General features: G+C 39.0%; 1 protein-coding gene across 4 annotated transcripts in view; it reads right to left on the bottom strand.

Annotated features, from left to right (window-relative positions):
• EMC10 (ER membrane protein complex subunit 10) overlaps positions 1-8493 on the bottom strand; it is a 40712-nt gene extending 32219 nt beyond the window's left edge. For all 4 annotated transcript variants that reach the window (XM_067142698.2, XM_068226592.1, XM_067142696.2 and 1 more), the window contains exons 1-2: positions 8315-8493; positions 7960-8136 (exon numbers count right to left, since the gene is read on the bottom strand). In XM_067142698.2, coding sequence (XP_066998799.2) covers positions 7960-8136; positions 8315-8377 — 240 coding nt within the window. In that variant the 5' untranslated portion in view covers positions 8378-8493. The remainder of the gene's footprint in view (positions 1-7959; positions 8137-8314) is intronic.
• Positions 8494-22239: the final 13746 nt, after the last annotated feature.

The following is a 22239-nucleotide window of genomic DNA, read 5'->3' as shown; positions in this document are numbered from 1 at the left end:
GAATGGAGAGTGTTGCTGGAATGAAAGATGACAGGGGAAACCGGAGTACCCGGAGAAAAACCTGTCCCGCCTTCGCTTTGTCCAGCACAAATCTCACATGGAGTGACCGGGATTTGAACCACGGTATCCAGCGGTGAGAGGCCGATGCGCTGCTGTCTGAGCCACGGAGGCTCTTACAAGAAATACTACTTATAGTTATGAATGTCATTGGTTCCATATTGAAGTGGGATTACAGTATTATATATTATTTACTGTAAGAAATACTACTAGTTTAAATTCTAAATCCAGCATCATATACAAATTCACACACAACTTAAGTATTTCCAGTGCTTAACACCACGGCTTACAATACTATAGGTTGGGCTTACTACTAGCTTAATATAACAACACGTTCATATACAAATGCAGACATACCTTAAATACAGGTAGACCTCGTTATACACGATAGTTACGTTCCGCGGAATTGGCGCGCATAGCGAATTCGCGTAAATCGAGAGTCATTTTATAGGTAAAATATAGGATTAGGTTTCCGTTTACTCACATAAAGCAGAGATTCTTAGTATTTTTTAAAAAATAACCATTATCATGTTTCTGAAACACTGAAACACACAATAATAAACTAAACTCTGCATACAAGCTCTTGGCTTTAGCTTGAATAGCAGCTCCAGAAAGAGGCATGTATTGTTGGTTGTGATGCTCGATCCTATTCATTCTTTTCATCGCTTCCGAGCAAGATTTGGTCACTCCAGTCAAACTTAAATTAGTAGAAGGTTGAGCAGTTTTTTTGAATTGATTCCGCATTATCACCAATAGTTCTCACATAGGATTCACGAAGTCCCAAAGCAAGCTGAATGTCAACACTACGCTCACGTTTCTCAAAGCTGCCCAAAACTTCTAGCGTTGTTCCTAACGAATATGACTTTGCTACACGCTTCTTTCCTTCGACAGTCACACTTTCTGTCCTTTTACCCGGCGTTTTAAACACGAAACCTGTCAAGTGCAACTTTACAGCTCTACTGACCGGAACTAACGATTCACGTCTCGACAAACATGACAAAAGATGCAAGTAGATATGCGCTTGCAGCGTTTAACATTGGAGCGTGACGTAGTGTACGTTACAGAGTTCGGCGCGCAAGTCTATACCCGCCTTAAGGCATTACAGCTTCCACGTACTGTTACCAGATGGCTGCAATAGACTTAAAACCAAAATCGCTTATATGCGAAATCGCGGATAACGAATCCGCGTATAACGGAGTTTACCTGTAATTCAGATGCCTTAATACATACTACAATTTACAGTGGATTGAGTGTTGCATTAAAATATGACACCATCACATAGAAATTTACACACAATTTACAGAATGCTGGAGTCTACTGAAGGTAATGCATTGCAATCATCAATACCCTGATTTAAAAACAAATATTTACCATTGTTAGTTTTGTGCAATCTACCTTTTACTCTATATGGATGATCTGCCCTGCTTATGTAACAGGGCTTTTCTAGCCGACTGTTCAATTCTCCCCAAGCTGGCTTATTCATGTACGCATTATACATGGCACATAAACATGTCCGTTTCCTTCTGGTCTCCAGTGTCTCCCACCCAAGTTTTTCTATCATACTGGTCACATTACTTCTAGGATTGAAATCGTTAAGCACAAATCTTGCAGTCTTTCACTGTACCATCTCAATGAATCCTGTTTGATATGGATCCCATTCGGCTGTTAGGACTGGCCCTGAGCTTTCGCCTGGGAACTGCTGCCCTCTAGCACTCTCATCATGAAGTGTAAGGACTTGCATGCTTTAGAAATTACACTTCCTACATGGGTGTCCTACTTTAGACTTCTCGTGGATTCCTAGGTACTTGCATGAGTCACTCTCTACCAGAGCCAGAGCATCCAATTCAAGATAATACTGAAAGTCCAATTGCCTATGTTTCTTTCCCATTCTTATGAGACTGCATTTTCGGGAATTTATTTTAATTTTGTTACAGAGTTCCCACTTATGGAGTATATTTATATCAGCTTCTAATAACCTATTGTCGCCAGCATTCTGTATTTTTCTGTACATTATGCAGTCGTCCGCAAACAATCTGCGTTCACTTCGACTTTCGTTCGGCAGATTGTTGATAAATGCCGTAAATAGGAGTGGCCTTATAACACTACCCTACCACACTACTCCCGACGTTATAGAAACTTTGTCAGGGTATTTACTTCCCACCTTTACCCTCTGCGTGCAGCCTGTCAAAAATTCCCTAGTCCACAGAACCACCCTTTTATCAATGTTTGTTTCAACCAATTTTCGGATCAGAATGTCATGTGGTACTACATCAAATGCTTTAGCAAAATCGATTACAATAGCATCAACTTGCACATCTTTGTCTAATGGCTCACTAATATCTTGCAAGAGCAACATCATGGAGAAACCTTTTCTAAACCCATGTTGACGGCCATTATTCCACAAACTTTTCTCCCATTGTTCCATTAGATATTCTGACATGAGGTGTTCCATTTGTTTGCACACAATCGACGTAAGGTTAATGGGTCTATAGTTGTCCATTAGCAGCCTGTTGCCCCTTTAAAAATCGGGACTACCTAGGTACAGTTGCTTTCTTCCAGTCATCTGGAATCTGCATACTGTTGAGAGACACAGTAGGTAAATAGTATTTCCAAACAGTGTAGAATAGCTCAACCTCCCAGTTTCAGAACCAACCCAGCAATATTATCAGGCCCTGTCGACTTATATTTCCTTAAGTTCTTAATTCTTTCCTAAATTTTTCTATGGCTAATTTGGAAGAGAGAACGATCAGTGTTATCATAATGTCTATTGCCAGGCTCTTCTGCTCATTAAATGAGTTCCCATACCAATGATTTAATTAATTTGCTATTAGTAGACTGTCAGTAATTACATCATCTTCACTAAAGATTATCACTGACACATCATGGCTGGCTCCTTTCCTTTTCCTAACATACTTATAGAGATTTTTCCACCCATTTTCCCTGCAAGGAAGTATACCTTTCATATGTTTGTCATGAGCAGCTTTCTTTTCAGAAACAAGTTCTTTGGACAGCTTATGAAATCTATTCATATGCTCCAAACTAAATTGCCTTTTTGTTGTATGCTTTCCTTACTTTCCTTTTCAGGCTCCTAATTTTCCTATTGTAGTATTCCGGATCTGAGTCCCATTTTAGTAATTTAAGGGGCACAAACTGTTCAACGGCCTTATTAATAATATTAATGAAATTATCCCACATTACGTTTACGTTCGCGCCATGTGATGCCCAGCAGGGAAATATTTGCCATAGAAACTCTTGGAATTTAAAGGGGTCAGCTTTACTATACTGGTATACTTTTATTTTCGCCTCATTATCTACGAAGTGCGTACTATATTGTTTTACACTTTATTTTTTTCTACTCAAATGAAGTACATTACACATCGGTTGTTACATCCACCTTCTTAACAGAATCTCCTTGTAACTGTATGCACTTTTGTCACTGATGTGTCCAGTGTCCAGTTCTGCAAAATCCACAAAATGGCAACCACACAGAGGTTTCTTCATGTTTCCGAACAGGTGATAATCACTTCTTTGGTGGTGGACTGCCCCTATGCTTCCATTGCATCGATTGTTGTTTCGTTTGTGGCTCATGGTAATGAAGCCATGTCTCATCACAAGTCACAAGCCTAGCCATGAAGTCGCCTGGATGTAGATCACAGCATTGCAAAAGTTCTTGGCACACGTCCACATGTCTCTGCTTTTCGTATGCAGACAAGAGTCTAGGCACCCATGTGGATGACACCTTCCCCAACTGTAAGTGGCCGTGCACGATTCGCTGCAGGATGTTTCGGCTAGTTCCCGTGGCTGCCACCATTTCCGTAAATGTACTGCATTTGTTTCCTTGGATGACCTGTTCGACCCAGGCATTGTTGGCTGGTGTTGACACTGTCACACTTCTTCCAGAACTGGTTCCCTTGTGCACCGATGTGTGCCCTGTTTTCCAACCTTCCACCCAGTTGTAAACTGTTTTCCGTTACAGCGCATGTTCTCCACAGACTGCCACCAAGCGCTGATGAATTTCTGCAATGGTCATGCTTTCTTTCCATAGGAACCAAGTCGTATAGCGCTGTCCCTGATGGTTGCTTTCCATGTTGTCTGCTCCTATGCTGACAGTGTTCTTTTGAAATGGCTATGACGAGTGCATTCGTTGGCCCCTGTGCGTGTGCTGCTACCAAACGGTGGAACAAGACATTAGTTACATGTCACCATCTTCAAAAGTGAAATGCAAACCATATCCGCACGTACAAAAAATAAAGCGTAAAACAATATAGTACGCCCCTTGTAGTTTGTGGGATATCTAATATTTAAATCTCCAGCATAGTGGTCATTAATTCCAGGTACTGCCATACAGCTAAAGAGTAAGTCATCAGGTCTTACACGATGAAACATCTAAAGTGTTATTCATCTAGTAGGAAAGTCTACTACTTGAGTAAATCCACCATCCCTAATTAGCTTGTTTACTGCAACCTGACTTAGCCCCTTTCCGTAGCCTCGCCAGACCAGTTTACGTCTGAATGATTGAGGTCATCTGCAATTATAAAACATTTCTACATATTGTTGCCTGTACACGTAACATCATACAGCCTATCGAGTACTGAGAAGTTGTTACCATATGCCCTATATATTCCTAATATTTGAATGGGGTTGGCATTCCCTTGATCCATGATTTGAGCGCGCGCGCGTGTGTGCACACACACAGCATTTCATGATCCTTATCAACCCATTTTAAACACCTACCTATGTTCTTTAGCACACAGATAAATACTCCACCCCTCTGGACTCTGTCCCTTCTACAAATAATGAAATCATCCCGATTTACTTTCCTACTGTTTACATTCCTATTCAGCCATGACTCTGCACAAATGACAATATCACATTCAGTAATTGATAAGATTTCTAGGCATATACGAGGGTGAATCAATAAGTAAGTTACACTTCCAAGTTATAGCCATTTGTGAAACCACCTATATAGAGGCAACACGGCTATGACAACATACAATGTAAGTTCACTTTTCCACATAGTCCCCAAGAGACTGTAAACATTTCTCGGATCGGTCAACCAACTTTTTGTTTCTGGATACGTTGAAATCACCTCCAGCGCTATGTAACCACCTGGAGACAGCTGCTTTCACCTTCTCATCATTTTGGAATCGTCGTCCACGAGATCCTTTTTCAGCTTACTGAACACATGATAATCTGATAATCGCGTGGCGCTAAGTCTGGACTCTATGGAGGATGTTGCCATACCTCCCACTTGAATCGCTGCAGCAGTTCGAACGTTTGGCGGGCCGTGTGCGGTGTTGCATAACAAAACCACACCAGTGCTCAATTTCCCCCCCGCCGCTTTTCTTTAATAGCCTTACACAACCAGTTCAATGTTTGACAATTCAAAGCCGAGTTGATTGTCATGCCCTTTGGAGATGGATTGCTGGATAGGAGACTGGGACTTTGCATGAGATGAACTGCACGTGAACAGGTGAGGCTCCTACACGTTAGGAAACCTGCATGAGAGAGTCATTGAGTCATGCTGGCAAAGATGAAGAAGATTGTAGTCAGAGGAGGGCTGCCAACTGGAGTGGGGAATGAGCAACCACAGATTATTGACTATGGAGGTAGGACCTTAAGACTAATGCAGGTAAATTGTCAAATTGTTTTAAGAGGAAGTAGGCTACAACTAACCAAAACAACTGAAACTCCTGTTTGGTGCAGCATCCATACTGGTAATTATTATTTTAAGAGGGAGTACATCTACACAAACACATGAAGTCCATTTTCTGTCCACTCCTGTGCCAACTTATGGTGAGTGCCCATAAATTCATATCCTGTCTCAGTGATTGCAATATAGTCGTATGTATAGTGTTACTTTACCATTCGTAATGTGATCACCAAAAGTGTACTTCCAACAACAGTCACTCAATTAGCAATGCTGTCGGACCTCACCGAACATGTCACTGTTAGTGGTTTTCGGTGGATCACAACCTAACCTGTCTTTATCAGTGGTTTTCGATAGATCACAACCTAACCTGTCACCATCAGTGGTTTTCGGTGAAGAATAACAATTGTTTTTGTACGGGATGCTAGAGGCCTGTTGGCCGCTTTGCAGCCCTAACCGGGGGGTTACGCCCCCAGACCCCCTTTGCTTGTCCTCAGACCAATGGTTTTTCCACTAACCGGATCTAACCAAACCAGACCAATGCTTTGTACTTGCTGGACGTACCTCATACTCATCAAGTTTTCATCACGTCACGTCAGACGCATTATATCGGATCGTTAATGTCTCTTTTACAAACCAGCTGGAGAAGTCTTAACCCAATTTAGTGCCTGTAGACCATGTTACATTGTCTCAAACAGCCAAATATATCAGACCATTAATTTATAAATTTAGTTGCCGCTACACGTCCCTTTGAATTGCCCGCCACAATTACAAACCTCAACTTTCTAACACGTAATACATGACGTCGTATAGACGCACGAACAGCAGCCGCGGAGCCCGTGCTTGCCTGTGCCAGTGGATCCTGGACTTATACCCATGTCTCTGAACATACTGTACTCTACGGGATGGCCATGAAATACCATACCTTACAGGGACACGGATGTAGGTTACTCCTAGCAACAGTACACTACCACACTTCTTTACAACATTAAGCCATAGAACATATCATCAATTTCAACAGATAGGAATAAACCCAACGAATAAACAGAGTCTGGATACCCATACTAAAAAAAAAAAAAAAAATTAAAATTTTTTTTTGTAAAGAAGCAAGGGACAGCTATGAGAAAATACAGCCAACCAGTGACTGTCAGCCACCACAGTAAATCAACCAATGCTGACCCCTTTGGTGCAGCAAAGTCCAAAATGTGCACAGAACAATGTGCCACCACTATATATTCAACAGCTACAGCTTCAGTCCACTACTGACCTTCAAAATGAGCGGATCCCTTGAAAATCCCAGGCGCAGTTTCTGCTGAAATCTTGGGAGAGATTAATCGAATTTGACGAAGTGTACAAGTTCATTACATAATTTCTTTACTCATCCAGATGCTGCCTGTGAAGGCCTAAGCTGTTATGGCATGAATTACTGTTAATAAGATGTTGAAAGAAACCTTCAAGTAAATACATTTTATAATTATGATCCCTGTGTAACATATGGTTAATTTGGAATGAAAAAGCAAATATCTCATAGTCAAAGAATTTAACTTTGGTAATGTAACATGATGTGTATGTCCAACCCTTGCCCCGTTCCTCTATGGGGTCGGGTATGAAGCGAGATGAATCTTTGTAGCAAGTTTTTATGACCGCATGCCCTTCCTGATGTCAACCTCATCAGAGGAGTTAATGAGATGAAATAAATGATGTGATAAAAGATTGTAGGAACGGAGAAGGTAAAACACAGTGCTGGCACACAGCCTACTCCCGTCGAATACAACCAAGCAGTCAGGTCAAGGCTTAATGTTACATCTAATGAACAAATCACCATTTTAAAAATTTTTTTTTTTGCTATTTGTTTTACGTCGCACCGACACAGATAGGTCTTATGGCGACGATGGGATAGGAAAGGCCTAGGAATGAGAAGGAAGCGGCCATGGCCTTAATTATGGTACAGCCCCAGCATTTGCATTGTGTGAAAGAAATCACAATCAACATCATATGCCCTCACTCCATACGATCACTGTGGAGAGGTTTGGAATTTAATTCACGTTGTTGACATGCACCACTTGTATAGCACCACCTCTCGTACCCTGCCGGCCAACATTCTGATGGTGAAGTTTTTCGACCAATGTGACTCGAGCTGGCTAACCACGCTGTCAGACCACTTAGAATTCACGCCTCAACGAATACCAAGAGGGCTGTAATGTAATATGATGTGAATTAGCAAAATTATTAACACTAGGTTTATTACTCACCATTAGCCTCTGCCTATCATCAGTAGACAGTGATGCCTGTTGAAGTGCAACAGATCCTGTACGAATGCTTTGAACATTAACAAGTCCCCGATCAGAGAAATCTGTACTTGGGATAGGATCCAATGCATGTTGCAGTTTTACGGTTATAAGTCCATCATAATCCACATCAGCCTGGAACTGAGATTTAGATAAGATAAAAAATAGGTTACAGGAAAAACTAGGGCGGTATCAACAGACGGTTAGAATAATGAAAGTATATAAAAATGAAATAATCATACAGTACTTTCAATATTAACTTAATACGTAAAAATACCTATAGGTTATGTTAAACAGCATATTATCACAATGTACTTACTGATGAAACTGAAACAATGCATATGTATGCCAAGAAAAGTATTCTAGAAATGCACTCTAACATGTTACAGTTGATGGATTTAGGCTAAAATATGAAATCATATAACAGGAATATTTCACCCGTTTACAACACAGTTCACATAACCAGGTGAACCAAACAGCACGGTCACAAGTTCATCAAATCATATGTACAAGAAATAAAACACAACCGAATCAGTGTAACCACAAAGCACGAGTGAAATTACCCTACTATTATCAAAATGTTACACTAAATTACCATAACATGGATTAAAAATACATGAATATTTAAAAAAACTTCAGTTATTTTTCACACTTATGTCCGGCTTCATGACTGAATGGTTAACAAGGGGTACCGAGTTCGATTCCCGGTCGACCCTGGCATGTTTCTTTAATTAGTTAATTCCTATGGATCGGAGGCTGGGTGTGTGTGAGATCTTCTACATTAGATTTCATACTGGATAATAGTGGTGGGAGCGGAGCGAGTAGAACTGTAGAGTACCGTCGAGTGGGGATACTTGGAACTGGAGGGAAACTTGGGACAATTTTGTGTACATTTATGTTGGTTAAAACAAATACAGTAGAGACAATACACGACACTTACGGATTTCGCCTTGCTAAAATGGGAGACAATTCGACGGTGGCGCTCCTAGTGACTTGACCTGAACAAATCGCGCTAAATTCAAATATCAATGGAAATGTATATACAGAAGTGGATAAATAAATTACGTCTAGAAAGAAAGTGGTATTGAGATATTAACTTTTAACTTCGAAGTTGCTAAAGCAATTCTGGGTAAATGAATGAAGAATTATTTAAAAGGTTATTATTCAAAGACTGAAATTAGACATATAAACAAGGTGTGAAATGGACTGCTGTGAAATGGCTTGATCTTTCATTTATGCATTACTTTTTTAGCTTTAGCATACCTGCCTGAAATCTTACGGTTGGATTTGTCTTTTTTCCTCATTTAAAAACAATGTATCATCATATTAAGACATTTGTCAATAAAAATATCGGCACATTCCTTACACATATGATGCAATGAATTAACATTTAATAGCTGGACAATTTTCCTCTTAACATGAAGCCTACTAACAGAAAGAAAATCTATAAAATCCCGGCTTTAATCTGAGAAGAGGGATAAAAGAAAGAAAAGTTTGAAAATGTTGTCGATAGTGATGCTTTGAGGAATATTTACGTACAATTAGAGTAAAAATGTAACATACCCTTGGCTGTACAGTCGAGGATTTTTAAAGTCGCTGGCCTGGAAATGATTTGAACAGATCTTATAATTCTTATACAAGCGTAACGTCCCTTCTTTCTTGTACACTTTATCCAAATCGCTTCTGTGACATTTCAAAACCCACAGATCACACCTACAACAACACATCGGTATTGAAGGTTAACTGCTGCATTATACAATAAAATATGCGTATTATATTTTAAGCCCGTTAAAACATGGGTCGAGCAGGTCAGAAGATTATGAAGTACTATAAAAATCTCTGTCACTGGAAGAATATATATGCAAACACAATATTACTTACATGTTCTTGTCACGAGGGAACCTGAAGAACGAGCGCACATTTTTCTCTACTTCGTAATTACTGCAGCCAAACACAGCACATACCTTTCCCCTCATGTTGACAGGAGATATCAAGGAATGGCACACGCTACTATTTAATTATGTCAATTCACTGAAAACGCATAAATAACACCAAAAACTTCACACAAAAATACACGTGCTCTTATGACAGAATCAGTACCGCTCAGGTCTATCCGCTAGAGTGTGCTCCAATAGCTGTCCCTCGATATCTCGCTCAGTGTCGTGTATTGTCTCTACTCTATTTGGTTAAAATTACCTACCCTGCAATCCTGCATAAATGCTAATAGTGTTTTTGTTATTTTCAGCTAAAGTTAATGTTTCAGGCACACTTTCTAACCTTATTCAAGCTTTATAAGTTGAGCTATGTACATAATATCAATCAATCAATCAATCAATCAATCAATCAATCAATCAATCAATCAATCAATCAATCAATCAATCAATCAATCAATCAATCAATCAATCAATCAATCAATCAATCAATCAATCAATCAATCAATAGTTGTATTTAGTTTCATTATTAGTTCTATTTGCTTTAGTAACCTTCTAAAACTTCATATACCAAGGAGAGCTAAACTAACACTAAAATCAGTTTATTAGTGTCCCACATAACCTAGAATCTATTAAATGTAACAACAATGTATTGAGCTGATATCTCATAGTCTATAGTATACAAGCAAATGCAGTAGAGATAATATGCGACACTTATGGATTTCACCTTGCTAAAATGGGAGACAATTCGACGGTGGCGCTCCTAGTGACTTGACCTGAACAAATCACGCTAAATTCAAATATCAATGGAAATGTATATACGGAAATTGATAAATAAATTACGTCTAGAAAGAAAGTGTTATTGAGATATTAACTTCGAAGTTGCTAAAGCAATTCTGGATAAATGAATGAAGAATTATTTAAAAGGTTATTATTCAAAGACTGAAATTAGACATTTAAACAAGAAGTGAAATGGACTGGTGTGAAATGGCTTGATCTTTCATTTATGCATTACTTTTTTAGCTTTAGCATTCCTGCCTGAACTCTTACGGTTGGATGTGTCTTTTTTTTCTCATTTAAAAACATTGTATCATCACATTAAGACACTTGTCAATAAAAATATTGGCACATTCCTTACACATATGATACAATGAATTAACATTTAATAGCTGGACAATTTTCCTCTTAACATGAAGCCTACTAACAGAAAGATATTCCTTACACATATGATGCAATGAATTAACATTCAATAATAATAATAATAATAATAATAATAATAATAATAATAATAATAATAATAATAATAATAATAATAATAATAATAATAATAATAATAATAATAATAATAATGTTTTTGTTTTACGTCCCATTAACTACTCTTTTACGGTTTTCGGAGACGCCGAGGTGCCGGAATTTAGTCCCGCAGGAGTTCTTTTACCTGCCAATAAATCTACCGACAAGATGCTGACGTATTTTAGCACCTTCAAATACCACCGGACTGAGACAGGATCGACCCTGCCACTCAGTCCGGCGAATTAACATTTAATAGCTGGACAATTTTCCTCCTAACATGAAGCCTACTAACAGAAAGATAATATATAAAATCCCGGCTTTAATCTGAGAAGAGGGATAAAGAAAGAAAAGTATGAAAAAGTTGTCGATAGTGATGCTTTAAGGAAAATTTACGAACAATTCGAGCAAAAATGTAACATACCCTTGGCTGTATTGTCGAGGATTTCTAAAGTCGCTGGCCTGGAAATGATCTGAACAGATCTTATAATTCTTATATAAGCGTAACGTCCCTTCTTTCTTGTACACCTTATCCAAATCGCTTCTGTGGCATTTCAAAACCCACGGATCACACCTACAACAACACATCGGTATTGAAGGTTAACTGCTGCACTATGGAATAAATTATGCGTATTACATTTATGCCAGTTAAAATATGGGTCGAGCAGGTCAGAAGATTATGAAGTGCTATAAAAATCTCTGTCAATGGAAGAATATATATGCAAACACAATATCACTTACATGTTCTTGTCACGAGGGAACCTGAAGAACGACCGCGCATTTTTCTCTACTTCGTAATTACTGCAGCCAAACACAGCACATACCTTTCCCCTCATGTTGAGAGGAGATATCAAGGAATGACACACACTACTATTTATTTATGTCAGCTCACTGAAAACGCATAAATAACACCAAAAACTTCACACAAAAATACACGTGCTCTTATGAGAGAATCACTACTGTTCAGGTCTATCCGCTAGAGTGAGCTCCAGTAACTGTCCCTCGATATCTCGCTCAGTGTCGCGTATTATCTCCACTGTATTTGATACACGTGAGATTTCATAGACAAATGTATGATGGGGGTAACTTGGGATACCTTGAATTATTTTCCAGATATTTATTACCATGCATAGAAAGTACACGCGAGAGAGTGGGAGCAGGAAATACCATGATTTTACCAATGAGACTTTAGAAAAAGCCATAAAATGTGTACAATTTGGGGGTACGTCAATCCGAGAGGCGTCAGAGTTGTTTAATATATCGAAATCTACTCTACAGAGAAAGGTGGCAAAAAAAACAAAAACAATTGTATGAGTTATGGTCACCCTCGTGTATTGTCATCAGAAGATGAGAAATCACTGACTGGTGGACTTATTGTAGCTAGTAAGTGGAGTTTCCCTTTCACAGTTTTTGACATTCGCTGCCTGGTGAAAGCCCTTCTGAACCAAACTGGTGTTAAACAACCGCACTTTAAGAATTTCAAATTTAGGTTTGGTGCCATGACTAATATGGATAAAGTGACACTTTAATATTTCATTTGGGAAAGTTTATGTTTAAAATAGGAATGTAATCATCGCAAATAATTAATAAATGTACTGTATTTGGTTTAGTATAATAAACCACAAAATAGCAGTGTAACCAAAACATAAAAATTGTAGCAATTTGAAAATAAAATTTGAACTTAAATTAGACTATGTTGATGACTATATAATTAAAATAAAGGAGAAACCCCTTCATGGGTGTCCCAAGTTTGATTCATAATGGTTAACATGATGTTTCTGTGGAATTTGTATTGCTGTCTCAAGTATCCCCTCCTGGAGGGAAACTTGGGACACTTTGTTTTTAATTAAATTAAAGCATTTTAAATAACATTTTTGCAGGGTTTATTGCACAGATGTTGACAGCCGTCACAGACCTGTCCCTGTAATTAATTCAAGTTTGTATGATTATAGTTTGTTACGGTGTAACGCAATTTACCCTACCCTGTGAACCTATTTTGAACTGGCAATATCGCCGTAGAAAATCTTAATCTTTCTATATGTCTAAGCGGATGATTTCCCTCGTACTACCACGAGCTTTGATGATACTCATCGAACTTACTTATGATTCTTATTGTGGACTAATGACAACGTCAATACATTCTCGCAAATATGTATGGTGTGGACTGTTTCATTCCTCGTCTAATATGTGCTGCTACCTTCTGTCAATCACCTACAACAGTGTTCCCCTCCCCGCGCGCTCTTCTACCTATCGGAGCGCGGCTACTGCCTGAGGAAGCGAGCCTCGCCATTTTGACCCGAGTCAGTACGCTTTGGGAAGTCATGGCATGCGGTTGTGTTAACTGGATTGTTAAGATGTTGGCGTCATGTTGGAGTATAGACCCTGGCTAAGGGTCTTGAGATGTGGGTTTTAAACCCAAATTACTTTGTTTCCTGCATCGTCCTATTATGATACCTTTCAATTAATTCTGACCGAGGAAATCTAACTGATCAGCAAGCATCTGTAAGTATGTGAGGAACTAGCTCAACATGCCTGGGCGTCAGCTTCACCCAAGTAAGTGGCTTCATCATTTGGCAAGTTATATCCTGTGATTATGAAACTGCAAGGAAATTCGTGTGATTTGTGTCTTGAAAATTAACTCTTTCAAGGTGGAATTTCGTGAAAATAATTATTTTGGAAATTACTAAGCGGACGAACGAGTGGATAAGTTTAAAAATATATCAAAATTATTGGCATGTAAAGACTACGAAAATAAGGAAATCCTTTTTAAATTAACTATCATTTTCACCCGTTATTGAACTTCATTGATCATGTAAATTCAAAATGTGTCGGGCACTTAGTGCCCTTTATACTGCGTGAGGTTCCGCAGAAGCATATAATTCTGGTTTCCTCGGTTTAAAAAAAAAAAAAACCTTGCTTCTATTTTTCTGGTATTTTAAACTTTTGTGTTTCCTGATTTTATTTTGTTTCTTGCCTTTGTTGTGGCTTGTACCATGATTGGTTTGCGGGCGTATGTTTTCGTTGCTATGGTAACGATTGGCTTTTGGGGGCTGGACGGTGATTGTTGCCTATGGGTTTTGCGTGTTAATTGTGGAGCCTGAGTTTACTTAAGTATTTTCGATTTTTGTGGAAGATTTCTTGGTTCCTCACTTGATCTCTTACGGTTTTCTTCCTTTTCCCCTGTTTAACTGTGTGTGTTTTCCGTTCGCTAATCTTTTAAACCCCTCGTAGTTTATTAATTGGGCTAGAGTTCCATGCTCCTGCGAAGCCTCCTCTTATTAAGAAAGTTCAATGAAACTCGTTAATAGAGTGGCTTTCCCTAGGTTTAATGCGTTAGTTTTAATTTAATTTTAGTAGTCTAACAAACGGGGCCCGTTTAAACCTTCTGTGAACAATTTAAGTTTTAATTCGAATCATTTTCTGTTATTATAGTAATGTTATCAAGGTGTACTGTTTCTGGTAATGATTTACTGTCTTTAATTAGTACAACCTTCTGTTTTTAAGTTAATGATTTGCATCAGTATCATTTTCTGAAAAGGACTACGTTTTTCAGTTTCATCCGTGTATTTTCTATTATTCACTAATTGTTTTGAACTACTTAAAATACTTTTATTCCCTCAGATAGGATGATGTTCTTTTGGTTTCATGTTAAGTTTTCATTCTTTAATTAAAAGTTTATTTCATTGAAACCAGTGTCTCCTTTTATTATCTGTGTGGTTCAGCGCCGAAACAAGGAATTTTTATCCATTTCCTCTGGGAGTTTTATTTGGGCCTTGCTGGGTAAGTAACTGTTGGATGTGATTTTCCTATCCTTGTGACTGATTTCCTTATTTTGTTTAATAAACATTGTTGATTTAACACCGGTTTATAGGTAGTACCGACCGGTGCATGTTTGCTAACCGTTAGTGTAGTGTCTTACTGCGCTGGTGGCTTAGTATAGTGGTAGCAGAAAGCTCTGGTTGTCTTTTTTTTTCTTGAGGGCGCTGCTAACCATTGTCCTCTTTTCCCCCTTTTCCTGGTTAATTGTACTTGTGATGGCGTTGAAGCGCTGGATTATGAAGGATGACTATGTATGATAACTATATGTATAATTGTGAAAAGAAGTGCAAGTATCTTTCCTAATTCTTTTGAACTCTGTTTCATGTTAATTCATCATGTCCCGAGGGGTGTTGTTTCCATATCATTTGCGGAAAGCCGAACTCCTGTATGAGCTCCAGGTTCGTGGCTTGGAGACTGACGGCACTGCTACTGAATGTGCAGCTCGTTTGTCATCCCATCTCCAGGTTCCGATTGATCTATCTAAGGTAGAAGTTAACAACTCCGGTGAGTCCATTCTTGAGATTAAAAGTAACGTAGAGGAGATTCAATCCTTCAGAAATGAATTTATTGAGGTGACGCCTACCAAGGCCCAAGTAGATCGGCTCAAGGCTAGATCATTCCACTATTGTGGGCGGATTCAAGACCTTTTAACCATTAAACCTGCTGCAGAAAATGTTAGTGAGTTAACACGTTTGTTATGTCTCGCCTCTAGTATCTCAACTGAGTTAGACCTGATGTTAGCGTGTAGAGAGGTAGAAAAGTTATCTGAGGTTGACAAGCAAGGTCCTTTGTGTCCTAACCCTAATAACCATCCTAACCGAGTTGCTTCCAATACTAATGAACAAGAGTCTACCTGTGTTCCTACTTCTGTGTTAGAAAACCTTATCTCTAGGTTAAACGTTAACCCTTCTCATAATTCCCTTAAGGAACTGTTTAACGGAGTTAAGAATTTTACTGTGAATTCGATCGAAGAAACTTTAAGATTCCTAAGATTCCTTGTAGAAATCAAGGAATCCGCTTGTGTATACTCTGTTGACGATCTGGGTATGTATAGAGCCTTATTTTCCCATTGCGAGGGTATTTTAAAGAGAGAAATTTCTGAGGCTATTTCTCAGAGGTGTAAAATTGATAATTTTCATGAATTAATTCTTGATAAATTTATTCCCTCCTTAGCCCTTCAGAGTCTCATTCCACAGCATTGCTTCAGGACTCAGTACCTTCATGAAAACTTACTAACATACATTGTTGATGTGAAATTCTTTTGTAAGGTGTTCCGAATTACGGTCCCTGAAGAAGAAATGGTGACTCGTATACTAAAAGGGATATCTCCTGCCTATCGGTCTTATCTTTCCCTCACGAGGTGTCCTACTAATTTCAGTGAACTTGAGGCCGCGTGTTCCTTTGCAGAAGATGTAAAGCACGGAGACGCGTCCAGATCGGTACACCTACCTCCCCCTATTTATCCCAGTTATCCTGTGGGTCCTAAAACTGGTAATGGTTCTAACCTTAAAGCATGTTTTGTATGTGGTTCTGTCGAGCATCTCAGGAATTCTTGCCCTTCCAAGAACAGAAAACTAGATATTTGTTGCTATTTGTGTGGTTCTCGGCAACATTCCAAAAATTCCTGCCCTAACTCCTTCCATAGACGTAGCAAATGACAAAAGGGTAATGGTAAACTATCTGCATTTCAAAATTCTGTGAATTCAAACAATGTGAATGAAGTTCTCTGTCCCCCCGAATGTAATAAAATATATGGGCTCGTTTCCTCCCATGGTGCTTTCACTAAGGTGGAAGTAAATAATGAAGCTGTCCTTGCATTGGTAGATTCGGGTAGTATGGTGAATTTGATTGATTTTGATTGGTATAATTGGCTGAAGAGTGCCTGTAAATTTTCTGAATTGCAACCCGTTGGCATTAAATGTGTTGCAGCTAATGGTAACAAATTGGATATTTTAGGTACTGTGAGAGTAAAACTAAGAATAGGAAATTTCACTTGGAAAATTACCTTCCTAGTGGCATCCCAACTACCCTGCAATGTAATTTTAGGATCTGGATTCTTGTCAAAAACGGGATTGGTTCTTGATCTTCAGGACAAAATATTTTTTTTTTAAATTTTCCCCCACCTGTAAATTTAAATTGATTGAGAATTCTAGGGGTACCCTTAATGTCTCTTGTGTATCTGGGTCTGTACCAGATGAAAGTAGTGGTATTGAAAACTTAAAACTTGATCATTTAAGTAAAGAAAAAGCTGAGGTAATCCGTGTTCTCTGTAGTGAATTTCCTGAAGTATTCACCAGTAAATTAGGGCTAACTAATGTTCTTGAATATGACATCGAACTAACTGATACCAAACCTGTGAGGTCTCCCCCGTATAGACTCTCTCCTCCACGTATGTTGGAATTAAAAAAGATTATTGAGAAAATGCTCGCGGAAGGGGTTATCCGTCCTTCTACCTCTCCATATGCCTCTCCTGTTTTCCTTGTACCCAAGCCCTCTGGTGGCTTCCGTGCTGTTTTGGACTATAGGAAATTAAACCAGAAAGTGGTTCTTCAGTCTATTCCGTTACCTGACCTGCACACCTGCTTTGGGTGGTTTTCTGGGGCAAAGTTTTTCACAGTACTGGACCTTAACCAGGCCTACTATCAGATTCCTTTATCTAAGCGGTCGATACCTCTTACTGCCTTCATTACTGACTGGAATTTGTATGAATTTCTCCGGCTCCCGTTCGGTTTAAATTCTGGTGCTGGTGTTCTCACTCGTTTGCTTGATTCTATCTTTTCTGATATCAAATTTAAATGCGTTTTTAACTATCTTGATGATGTCCTTATATATTCTAAAACCTTTGAGGAACATGTGACCCATGTTCGGGAAGTTCTTGAGCGCTTGAGGAAAGCTGGCCTCACCGTTAAGCTATCTAAGGTAGCCTTTGCCCAACCGAGTATGTCCTTTCTTGGACACGTTGTCTCTTCTAATGGAGTTTCCATTGATCAATCCAGGACACAGGCCATTCGTGAGTTCCAGCCTCCTAAAGATGTCAAAGGCATTGCCCGTTTTGTGGGAATGGTTAACTTTTTCAGAAAATTTATTCCCAATTTCGCTGAGGTAGCTGCTCCTCTCAATCATTTAAGGCGGAAAGATGTGAAGTTCTTCTGGGGTCCTCTTCAACAAGAAGCTTTTGAGAAATTGAAACTTGCTCTGTCGAACGCCCCTGTTTTGGCCATACCTGATTTTTCTAAACGCTTTATTGTTCAGACCGACGCATCTGGAAAGGCTATTGCTGGTGTTCTCCTGCAAGAGTACGAGGATGGACGCAGACCTGTTGCATATGCCTCCCGTGTCCTAACTGATCTTGAGAGTAAATACTCTGTTTACGAGCTGGAGTGTCTTGCAGTCCTGTTTGCCATCGAAAAGTTTCGGCCATTTGTTGAACATGTAAATTTTGACCTGGAGACAGATAATCAGGCTTTGTCGTGGGTTTTGAACCGGCCCAAAAGAACTGGGAGGATCACTCGATGGGCACTTAGAATTTCTGCCTTTAATTTTAAAGTTAAGCATATCAGAGGTACAGATAATGTCATCGCCGATAGTCTAAGCAGAATGTTTGATGGGGAACCTTGTCCTAAGGAAAAATCTGATGTTGTAAATTTTGATGAAAGTAACGTCGTTGGAGTTAGTGCCATCCTTACTAATCTACCTTTACTTTACCATGAATTTGAAGATCATCAGAAATCTGACCCTGAATTAAGTGAGATCATCGACAAAATTAATAATGGAACTCTTGTGAAGCCTTACTCTCTTGTCAAGGGGGTCCTGTGTTGTAAGGGTCGAGGAGACCATAGTTTTAAAATTGTTGTGCCCAAAGTGCTAAATCTTTAAGTATTATCACTACTGTCCAATCGGAGGTCATTTAGGTGTGTTCAAGACAAGGCAGAAAATTAGGCAGTTTTTCATTTGGAAAAGGATGGACTGTGACATCAGAAACATGATTAAGTCATGTAAAATTTGTGCCATCAGTAAACCTAGTTTGAACAACCGTGTAGGTTTGTTATCATCCTCACAAGCCTCTCGCCCGATGGAGCGACTATTCATCGACTACGTTGGACCAATGGTTCGATCTTCTCAGGGGAACACTCATATCTTTGTGTGTGTCGATGCGTTCTCACGGTTCACTTGGATCTTGCCTACTAGGTCTACCACTTCTCGGACTACTATTAACTGTCTAAATTATATCTTTGCTTCTTTCGGCCCTCCCAAGTTCCTTGTTTCCGATAATGCCAGTGCTTTCACTAGTCATCTGTTTAAAAGATACCTTTTCGAGTTGTGTATCTCACATGTCACAACCACTCCTTATTATCCAAACCCATCTTATGCTGAAAGAGTAAATAGAAATTTGAAGTCTGCATTGATAGCCTATCATCACCATAACCAATCTAAGTGGGACTCCTGTTTGCATTGGTTAGCTCATGCTTTCAACTCTGCAATCCATGAGTCTCATGGAAAAACGCCCATGTCCCTTATGTTTTCTTACATTCCATATTCCCCAATGTCAAATGTGCTTGCCATTGATGATCTTTTGCCTGATCTCTCTAACCCACATGATGTTCGGAAGGTTTGGGAGGAAGCAAAGAAAAACCTGTCCGTGTCATATGAGAAAGCCAAGAAAAGGTACAATTTGGGTAGGAAATCAACTAGAGTGAAGGTTGGCGATTCAGTCTTCATTAAATGTTATCCCATCAGTAAAGCTGTTAATAAATTTTCTGCCAAACTGGCGCCTAGGTATCAAGGTCCTTGCACCGTATTACAATTTCTGTCCCCGGTATCTATGTTAGTGAGTGACCCGGTTGCTAAAAGAATTAGGCGTGTCCATCTGTCTCAAATTAAACCTGGTTGATGTACAGTACTGTTCTACTATTTCCCTTCCTTTGGGGTTTCTGTTTTGTCAAGCACCTGGGGTGCTAGAATCAACATACAACTGAGAACTGCATTTCAGTGAGCTAATTAAACAATTAACACGTTACGGTTTATTGTAAGTGTACTTGTCAGTTTCATTTAGGTACATGTTTCTGTGACTCTGGAACCTAAGGTTGTTATGCTTCTATTTGTTTTGGTACTGCTGAGGATTCAGGTGTGAACATGGTGGTTTGGTGGTGTGTGGAATTTATCACATGTCTGTTTCTTGGGGTTTGTTACCAATAAGTTTCCTGAGCTGTACACCTAATATCTTGCCTTTTCTGGGTTTAAATTTTTATTTATCATGTCAATTCTGCCTTGGCTGTAAGTAGGATTTGATAATGAATTCTTCGAGTCTGCCTTTTGTCATCCTTGATACTCATACTGTGGTAGTGCAAAAATGTTATGACCGTGTCCTGTTGATATGTATTTAACCTCCTGTGCAGGGTATGTAGTTGGTAGCCTTCTGAACTATTGGTTACTTGTTTTAATTTTGTCACCTGGGTGATCGTTCTAAAATATATTAAAAAAAAAAAATTGGTGGAGTTTTAACTATCTGGTGGTTGATTTAATCATGGAATGTTTTGTTCATATCCTTGACTTGTTTCTGGTGTTGGTGATCTTATCATAATCTATCTCCTTGAAATTAGGTTTAATATCTTATTCTGTATCTTATTTGTGGGGTACTATCGACTTTCTATAATAACTGTGCCTGAGTGCCATTTGTTTAAGCTTCGAAGATTAACACAGTTTCTTACCGCTGATCAGTTTCTGCAATCCTTTGGTCTTGGTGAAATCCTTTGGGGTGGTCTGTTAACCTGTGTCGGAGTTGGTAGACCGTTTGCTTCGTGCATGGATCTTGGATCTTTATGGTTTTTCCAGCTCTAACTATTGGTTTCAGTCCCTCTTCATATCAAATGATGCGTTGCCCTTTGATAATTATTCTAAGAACTGACAGTAGTACCTCTATTCATAGTAATCTCTATTTATTCCTTTTTTGGCTTATGGTTTTCCTTTGGTTGAATGTATTATTCCATCGTTTTAAAATTTTGGTCCTGTTTTAAAACTACTTTTCCTCTATGGGTGGTATTAGGTTGTCCTTTATGACGTCTATGAATCTCGTTGTATTTTAATCCACACATTACCGTTATCGCCACACTACTGAAATATTTTCTTGAATTTACTATCTTCTTGTTGATCTTATCGTTCTGTGCGAGTTGTGGAGTGTATGTTGGGGTGTTATCTGTACCATCTTCCATCTATTGATATTATGTTGAGTAGAGAAGTCAATACATGGACTTGAAGCCTGAGAAGTTATCTTCTTTTACCTTTGTGCTTGGTTTCCTGGTCCTGAATTTGGTGGTGGTGTGGTTTTGCACCATGAATTGGTTAAGATGTTGTGTGGCATGTCGTGGTAGAGGGACCCTGTTATATTGTTTCTTAGTGCTGGTTACCATTGCTCCTGTGAGGATTCTGTGAGTCAATATTAGTTGTGTTATTGCACTCTGGGGGGTGTTTAAGCACTTTTGATTGAACCATTGTGTCTTTGTGAAGATGGAAATTAATTAAGCAGTTTGTGCCTGCAACTCGTATGGTATGTTATGGACTTGGTGAGTGAAAATTGTAATTACCCGCATAACCTATTGCCCTGATGTCATCCTTTTTTTTACTTATTATATTGTAAAGTTCAATTTTGTTAATCCTACCTTCTATGGTTGTTTTTCCTTTGGTTAATTTGCTAACATTAGTAGTTATAGTTGATTGGTCTGCTTACCGTTCTGCATTCTGGATTGTTGAGCGTGTTATTGCTTACCTAGGTGCTATCTGCTTTTTGGAGTCATCCTGCCTATTAATTTGACGATCCCTTAGTGGAATTCATCCTTCTTCTGTATGTTGTCTAGTAAATTTTTATCACCAACATCGTTACCTACTACATATATGTAATATTTCCACTCTCCTGTTGGTGGGGAAGAGGTCCTGTTTACTCATGAGCAGCAGTGTGTATCTACGGATATAACCTATTTTTAAATAACCGCGTAGTGGCGAGGTTCTTTGGGCTATCAGTTATGTGCGATGTTGGGTTATTGCCCATCACGTCCCCAGTAGTCATCTAATTGAGGTATCTCATTACCTTTTCTGTTTTAATTGGGTGTGCTATTGTGGAAGGTGCTCTAGTTTTTCCTTTTCCAATGTGGGTTGGTTATGTGACTCCGTGTTATATCCTCCTGAAGCCTTATCCATCAATTCTTGAATG

Source organism: Anabrus simplex, chromosome 3, assembly GCF_040414725.1.
Source record: "Anabrus simplex isolate iqAnaSimp1 chromosome 3, ASM4041472v1, whole genome shotgun sequence".
NCBI lineage: Eukaryota > Metazoa > Arthropoda > Insecta > Orthoptera > Tettigoniidae > Anabrus > Anabrus simplex.
Note: the sequence above shows the minus strand (reverse complement) of the source record. Positions and strands in the feature narration are given on the sequence as shown.